Raw genomic sequence first — 8820 nt, forward strand, 5'->3', positions numbered from 1 at the left:
CTCCAATTATTTTTGGTGGTCATGGATAAGACCACTCCCAGTCGCAAGCTCTGCATTGCGAAGAATTCCATTTCAAGTAGGCCTTTTACCCATCACTTAGCCCGATTTGTTGTCAACAGAAACCATAATACCAGAGGTTTTTCTTTCAAAATATGCATGCTCAGTTTAAACGGTTATAATAGGTTCTTAGCATGTCTTTGCACAGTTGTCTCTGTTACTTGCCTGCTTGTTTCTTAATCAATAATTTTTTCCTGTGAAAGAGAGTTCCATTTTTTTCTTAATCAACTGCTGTATGCATGTGTGGTGTTTAAATGGGTGATAAAAGACCAAACAACTCCATAGGTCCTCTTACACATCTACAACTGTCAATATCTCATTCAGGCACTGCATTAAAACTGAAACATCTACACCAAATCTTGGTGTTTTCTACCGGTGCTTATTTCCCTATGCTAATCCTATTCCTAGTCCCTTTTTCAAAACTCATTGGCTGCAGTCTGCTAAGCCAACAAAATATTGACTCCTCCTTTGGATGTGCTGGAAGGAACCAAGCTACAGACAGGGAAAAGGTGAATGGGAACTAACTGCCTTGGGAAAGTGCCTTCTGTGATTTTAGAGGAAGAATTTTCTAATTACCATCTGTTTTTCACTCTTTCTCCAAAATGAAAAAAGGATTTCATAAAATAAGTAGTGTCTAAAAAAAGAATATATGCTTTTTTTTTCTGCTTTAAAAATAGTTGTTTTTATCCCATGGTTCAGTGTTGGTTGCATTGTTTTGGTGCTCTGTTCATAGCAGATGTAAAATGTTCAGTTGTGTATTTCCCCCCCACCCCGCCTTTTTGCCATTGGTTCCAAAAAAACCCAAAACAACACAAACTCCTAACCAGCTTGTCCTCATTAGTAAAACTTTCCCAAGGTTTACAACAGGGAAATACTGTAGAGCTGAGTTTAAAGCACTGTGTTCATCTTTAATCTGCAGTGCCAAACATGTTCACAAACATAGAGCAAAATAAATTGTTTATAGATTCCAGAGGAAAACTTAGCTGAAGCAAGAGTTCAGCCTTGGAGATGCAAGCAAGCTAAGGAAGTACAGGTTAGATGAATGAACAGTAAGGAAGATAGAAAACTGGCTGGATCTTCAGGCTCAGAGGGTAGTAGTCAATGGCTCAATTTCTAGTTGGAGGCTGGTGTCAAGTGAAGTGCCCCAGGGGATGGTTCTGAGGTTGGTTTTGTGCAATACCTTCATCAGTGAGTTAGAGGATGGGATAGAGTATACCCTCAGCAAGTTTTTAGATGACCCCAAGCTGGGGGAGCAGTAGATATGCAGGAAGATGAAGCTAGGATTCAGAGACCTCAACACATTGGAGGATTGGATCAAAAGAAATCTCATGAGGTTCAACAAAGACAAGTGCAAAGCCCTGCTCTTGGGACATAACAATCCCATGCCCCGGTACAGGCCGGGGGCTGACTGGCTGGGCACACAGCTCTGCAGGAAAGGAGCTGTGGGGAACAGTGGACAGTAAGCTGAATATGAACCAACAGTGAGCCCTTGTTGCAAAGAAGGCTAATGGCATACTGAGTTGCATTGGTAGGAGCATTGCCAGCAGATCAAAGGATATGATTATTCCCCTCTATTTAACAATGGTTAACCAAATCTGGAGTAGTGTCCAGTTTGGGGCCCCCCACTACAGAAAGGATATAGACAAATTGGAGAGAGTCCAGCAGAGGTCAGCGAAAATGTTTCAGGAGCTGGGGCACATGACTTCTGGAGAGAGGCTGAGAGAACTGGACTTACTGGGCTTTTATAGATGTGCTCTGGGAGGTGGGTTGGGGGGCTGCTTTAATTAGTGTGGCTCCGAGAGCCTCGGAGCCATGCTAGTTGAAGTGCCCGGAGTGTCATACATATTGGCGTCCCCACACTGAAAAATAGCAACGGGGCACTTGAACTAAAGCACATTCGACAAGCTTTAGTTAAAGCTCTCCTGCTGCCATTTTTCTGCCTGGTGATGCTGATACATGCAATGCTGGAATCTGCTGGAGCATGGTAATTACCATTCTTTGACATGCTGGAATTACAGCATGTCAGAGTAGCCTCTCTGTGTGTGTAAAGGAGCCCATTTAGTCTAAAGAAGAGAAGACTGAGAGGGGATTTTATAGCAGCCTTCAGCTACCTGAAGGGGGGTTCCAGAGGATGGAGCTTGTTCTCAGTGGTGGCAGATGACAGAACAAGGAGCAACGGTTTCAAGTTGCAGCAAGGGAGGCTTAACTTGACTATTAGGGAAAAACTCTCTCACTAGGAGGGTAGTAAAGCACTGGAACAGGTTACCGAGAGAGGTGGTGGAATCTCCATCCTTGGAGGTTTTTAAGACCCGGCTAGACAAAGCCTTGGCTGGGATGATGTAGCTGGGGATGGTCCTGCTTTGAGCAGGGGGTTGGACTAGATGTGACCTCCTGAGATCCCTTCCAGTCCTAATTTCTGTGATTCTGTATGTGCTTTCAAAATACAAAATGAACTGTTTCTGAAGTCAGTTTATTGACATGTTAGCATCATGAAGCTCTGCTACAACTGCAATTGGAACTTTTCTGTTTATTAAAATGAAGTCAAACATGCATTTTCCTGGTATGAGGATTACAGGATATTGGAACAACACCAGGAGACACGCATATAAAGGCAGATGTGCTGAATTAAACTTTGTAGTAATGTATCACCCTGTGATTAATTTTCATGTCATTTTCATAGTGCTTAGGATCGGAAGGGACCTAAACAGATCATCAGGTCTGACCCCCAATAGTTCTAGTTAATGATGTTAGCAAACAACTTGGCACGTTGATGTTCATAATGTACATGCTTGTGTCTTTCATGTTGAGTTCTAGAAATGTAGAAATTAAGCTAAAATAGTTCATTTTAAATTTTGAAACTGGCAAGTGATAATTTAATTAGGTTCTAATAAAGTTTGACTAGGAGGAAGGAAAATAATGCAGCTAGTCTTGCATTTCTGTTAGTAAATGTGTTATATCTTCTGTAGATAAAAACAGTTTGGTTCTGTAGTCATCTGAGCCTTTTAATTCTGCAAGATAAAAAGAGCTTAATAATCTTTGCAACAGCCCTATGAAGTAAGACTTTTCTGATTAGGATTATACTGATAGAAAAACTAGAGGGGGAGATAAGTCACAGGTTTAAATTATTGATTTTGCAGTGTTCTCCACCCCTAATATAGCTAGGTCTTTGTGAGGGTTCAACTGGGACATAGGCAGCTGGGCCTGTGGGTAGTCCTCAAGGAGCAACTAGCAGGGTGAGCAATACAGGAACTCGGGTTACCAGAGTGCTGAGCTGGGATCCGGGTTGGAGGACTGAAACCAAGTTCCAGGAGGACAGAGGGAAAATCCAGAAGCAAGCTGAGATCAGAAACCAGGGGTCAGAGAGCCTGTGTCTAGTTTCAGGGAAGATCCAGGGTCTGGGTCAGGAAGAGCCAAAGCTGAATCAGGAGCCAGGAGGATCAGAAAGAGCAGCAAACATAGGGCTTGCTGGAATAGGCTGTCAGGGTATGCCTGCAGCCTCAGCCTGAAGATGTGCTTAAAAGGGTGAGCGGCGCTTGCAGTATCCGATCTGCTTGCTTGCCTCCCCAGAAAACTAGGGCACCCTTGTTAGTGAGGGGTTAGAGGCAGGTGTGGTGGCTCAAGTGCTTGGCCCAGTGGGAGCTGATTAATCTGAGACCCTGACAATATTTAAGTAAAGTACTTTAGTCCATACCTGTGACCCTTATGTTATATCTTCAGCTAATTTAAATTATACAGTTCAGAAATATTTTGGTGAAATGTATTGTTATGGTCTGAAAATGCGTGCTTAAAAAAAGAATCTTTTTTGTGGAAAAGATTTGATTATTTCTAACAGATTTCAAGGTCTTTCAAATCTAGAATAGATATTCTGTCCCAAAGCAGACGCCCCCACTTCAGAATGACTTGGTTGTTGGGATGTGGAGACTTAAGTTCATGTCCACTTGCCTCCTACATTGAATATGAAGACCTAAACCATTGCACTATAGAGTCAATCTCTTGCTTTTTAGCCTAAATGAAGTTATTTTTACAAAGTAGAACATCTTCAGTAAGAACAACTGAGAGACACTGTTCTTAAAGTAGCCAGTAGCTTGGTAGTTACAGTTCTTTTTAAAAGGTCTAAGATTGAGTTTTGAGTTGTATTGAAGCCTGGTTTGGAGCCATGCCTAAACCTGGCTCTGCCGGGTAAGTACCCAGATCACCAAACCAGGGATATCAAGTATATGGCCCACAGTGCCTCTCCTTCTAGTAGGCCTTGAAATTTGGGGGCAAGGGATATTTGAATGTTTCAAGTTAAGGAAATACTTAAGAAACTTGCTGTATTAGATGGCCAGTGCGATATATATTTTACTGAATTGTCACTTCTTGTGAAAGTGGTCATGTGTTTTGCTTTTGAAAGATCTGAGACATTGCAGGGAATATTATGGTACAATCTGATTCAAGTGCTTTCTGATTATGAGAAATTAACTACATCAGGCTCATGGACTGAAGTTTACTACAGTTGCATTCTGTGAATCCCAGGCTTTGATGTAGCCTCATTTAATGAAAGTCATGGAAGTAGGAGAAAAAAAAAAAAAGCAACCATGTGCTGCTGATTAGAGACTGGTTTTAATAGCAAGAAAGAACATTTCAAGGATTAAATAAGGGGCTGTAGTGTAGTCCTTTGTTAGTTCCACATGATCCAGCCTGTCACTCTTACTTTGGGAGCCTATATAATCATTGCCAAGAAAATTGATACTATGCAGAAAACATGCTATTGGAATTCTGGAAACTGGTTTGTAGCCTGCAGACTTAAAATATCAGTTAATTTAAGTGGTTTTGAAGAATAGCTGCTATATAGTTCAGCATTTTTTGGTGTTCTTAGTAACATACAATGAATGTTTATAAATGATGAGTAGAGGTATTAACTCATTTTCCCTTCAAATCCAGCTGTAAGGTTATATATTCATATCTATTGTTTCGGGTTGGTATTTTTTATAAAGAGGAATCCAGAAGAGATTCATTTTTATAAAGAGAATTGATAAGAACTGTTTTCCACCATGTTTTCATGAGCTGATGCCTGTGAAGCAGATGAGATAAGAGGAAAATAGCAGGTTTTTGGGTTTTTTTTTAGCATCACAACGAATATAGAAGTATGTGCGCTCATGAATGGTACTTACCATCCTTAGCCCAAATATTCAAGTTTGAGTTGCCTTTTCTTAAAGTTGTTCTCATTTCATTCTCTCCTCTGCTTTTTCTAGCACCAGTTTTCCAGATGTTAAAGTTAACAAAGGAAAATCACGTCGCCCCAAAACGCCAGAAAGCAGTCAAGTACTTCCCAGGAGTAAGCGGAGGAAGACTTAGTAGTATGGTCATGTGACTTATAAGCCTGGGTAGACAGGTGGATCTATCAGTTTCTGTGCAGATTCTTTTCCAGCATATTTGAATTTAAGAGCTTAAATTACACACTTACGTTTTTAAAACTGTGTACCTGAATTACTTTGCTTTACTTCTCTCACTAAATGCTTGTTTACAATACTAAAAGCTATTCAGCTTTAAGAATGGATGCATAATATTGGTATCTTACTGTATCAACTATTCTCCCTGTATTTTTTACCATAACATCATTTATTGTTTTCTGTTACTTTTTTCTTCAGTGCCAGATTCTGATAGCCCTTTTCCAGTTGAATTTCAGCTCTCACCCTAAATTGCATTAATACATTTACTACTTGTTAGAGAGTGAGATGTTACTCAGAGGTCTGGACTTGCAATCATATCTGAGGTGTGTGTTGCTCCAGGAGCAGAGAATGGGCGAAACTGTGCCTCAGTCACAACTGGGTCTCTGTTACCACCTCTTCCTCAGATTGCAGAAGGGGAGTGCTGTCGTCCTGGTCTTCCAATGTGCTGGCTCAGCCTGGCACATTATGACAAGCACAAGCGAGGATCTGTCCACTGATGCATCAGCTAGCAACAGCAATCAGATAATGGCTCCATGTCTCTCTGTGACCCATGATGCATGGCAGCCAGTAAAGGGCTACGTAAGGTAGCTTGTAGTTGAGAGCAGCATGAATAAAGGAATCAGAATCTGGTCCCTACCCATAGGCACACCCATGCATAACTAAATAAATGAATAAATAAATAATAGCAGCCTGCATTTTGAATGTATACTTTTCTTAAGAACAAATTCAGCATGCCACCCAGAGTCGGATAACCTATATACATTCAATAACTCTTTTCTTTTTTCTATTTTCAGCACTTGATTTAAGATTTACACAGCTGTTGGGCTCTATTTGCCGTTGATATAATAAAAAACGTTTTGCCTTTTTGAAGTCATGGCAGGTAGGCTTTAGCTGGTTTATTTGGCTGGTTTGGAGTAATTTGATTTCACAGGTGAAATAAATATTTCAAACCATTTCAGTCTTCAAGGACTGGGCTGCTGGGGAGATATATTTGTACAGCTATTCTTACTCCGTACATCCTTCTTTCAGTTTAATCATTATGTTTAAATAGGACATTTCAGGTTTATCTGGTTTTAATTGTTTTAGCTTTAAAATCAATATAAATATATATAAGCCTGTAATGTTAGTAGTTTTCCCTAATTTAAAGCAATACAAGACTTTAAACAAAAGGGGGCACTTCCTTTAACTAGAATGCAAGCTCTTTGTGTATTGAAATAGGATCATATTTACTCTATTTAAAACAACAAAAATGCAACACTGGTCATAGCCTTTTTTCATGACAAATAAAATCACAAACCATGGTGAAATTGAGAGGTCTGTGATTGTTTTTTTTCCAGTTTAAACTACAGTGCTAGGGACTAATCTTGTAATTGGTTGTCAGAGACACGTTGCCTACCAAGCATATTTCCATTCAACTTGGTATTCCTAGCATAATGAGCCGATCTGCAACTCATGTAAACTGTCATAGCTCCAGTGAAGTCAGTAACATGCATACATAGGAAAAATAGGAGATTGGATGTAAGTTTTAATTAAAGCAAAACCTTTGGGAGAAGATAGGTTCTAACTTCAGTTAATAGCTCATTGTGTTATGGTTCACAGCAATGAAGAACAGCAAGATTTAAATCCTGTACAATTATCTGAAGAAGAATAGAGAGAAAGTGTGTGTGTGTGTGTGTGTGTGTAACGGTCAATATTTCTTGACTTCAGTACAGCTAGATCAGTATATACCAATTAATGATCACCCCCACTGTGTTTCAGAACCAGGCTTTTGTTTTCATTATCTCGTTTTTAGAGTGGATTGGAGTTAGTAGGATTTTGTTCTTTTTAAAGAGTCCAAATTTACTCACTGTCAGGCAGGGACAACTGATATCAAATGAAATATAATTTATACTAGGCAGTGTATAAAACAGGATCTGAATTCCAAAGACAGGTATGAAAATATCTTTAATACAATTTTAAGAGTAACATTTCTGGGCCTTTTGTACATGGCTCAGTTTCTCTGTTATCCATTGTACTCACATGAGGCCCTGAATCTGATTAAAATGTTGAAGGGTATTATAGACTCAGTTAAGTTGTGAACATCTTTGACTTGTTACCACTGGCTCAAGAGGCTATAGTTTAACATGAGAAGATTGCCAGCTTGCTTTTAAAGTCATGAATATGCAATTTTAAACATAACAGAACATAAATGAAAAAATAGTTTATAAAAGTACTGCATCTTGGCAGGGTTGGATTTCTTAAATTTCTACCTTGCGGTGCATTATCCTAATGCTCTGGATAATTCTGTTACACTGGACGATATCTGAAGAGATTGTAGATGGTTTTGGAAGCAACTTATCCTGAAACAGTGATTTGTGTAAAAATATCAAATTTTGTAAAAAATGAATACACAGTAAAAAACGGGACCTGCTAGGAAAATTATGTAAGTGACTGCAGCTTGCTTTCCAGTTGATTTTTGTGTTTCTTTAGCATCAAACTGGTCCCGTGGCTTTTACCCACATAATATATATCATTAATCCTGAGTGATCTCATTACAAATGATACAGTAAGATGTAGATGTATTGTAAATAATTATAAGGAAAACCTGTTAGGCTTTTTAAATATATTTTTTCCAATGTGTCTTTTTCACTGTCCAATTTATTTGTGTGAAATAGCCTGTTAATATCTCTTCCTAATAAAAACTATGGAAATGCTGCTGTGGTATGAGCTTTATCTGTTTGCAACTGCTCTAATATTGATGACTTTTACTGATTTGATCAAGATTAAATGCATGCTGGAGAAATATGCGGTAAGAATAGATGGTAAGTTGCTAGGGCCATGAGAGGTACTTTTAAAGAAACCTATTTTAAAAAATGGAAATCTTATAAAGATCCACAGTCTTGGCAGCAAGGGTCTGATCTTTAATGGTGAAATCCTTGTCCCATTGAGATCAATGACAAAACTGCTATTGAGTCAAGATTTTACCCTGAGACTCAGATTCTTGCACAGAAGCAATTACCTAGGTTACCTAGAGGTGCTCAGCTCAGTCATGAAGTGGCTGAACAGTTATATTTCCAATCTGGGTTAGGAACAATGCACCATGGATCTGTACAGGAGATTAGATTAGATCACCTTTCAGGTTCCTTCCAGGTCTTTCTTGAAATTTGAAATGTATACTATAACTGAAGAAACAAAAGCACCTAAAGATATAATTACATTGCCTATGTTTGCCAGATTATATGTGTAGTTTGTTTTTTAATCTGGAAAGTAATCATTACTGTTTGAGTAACCGTCCAATAGCATCATATAACACCTATAGTTTATGCAGCCTCCACTGCTCCGGGTAGATACA

At 39.1% G+C, this 8820-nt stretch overlaps 1 protein-coding gene across 4 annotated transcripts in view; it reads left to right on the top strand.

Moving 5' to 3' along the window:
• RAD18 (RAD18, E3 ubiquitin protein ligase) overlaps nt 1-8182 on the top strand; it is a 131572-nt gene extending 123390 nt beyond the window's left edge. For all 4 annotated transcript variants that reach the window (XM_006024142.3, XM_025204783.1, XM_025204782.1 and 1 more), the window contains one exon: nt 5292-8182. In XM_006024142.3, the coding sequence (XP_006024204.1) occupies nt 5292-5394 (103 nt within the window). In that variant the 3' untranslated portion in view covers nt 5395-8182. The remainder of the gene's footprint in view (nt 1-5291) is intronic.
• The last annotated feature ends 638 nt before the right edge of the window (nt 8183-8820 follow it).

Source organism: Alligator sinensis, unplaced genomic scaffold (assembly GCF_000455745.1).
Source record: "Alligator sinensis unplaced genomic scaffold, ASM45574v1 scaffold451_1, whole genome shotgun sequence".
Lineage (NCBI taxonomy): Eukaryota > Metazoa > Chordata > Crocodylia > Alligatoridae > Alligator > Alligator sinensis.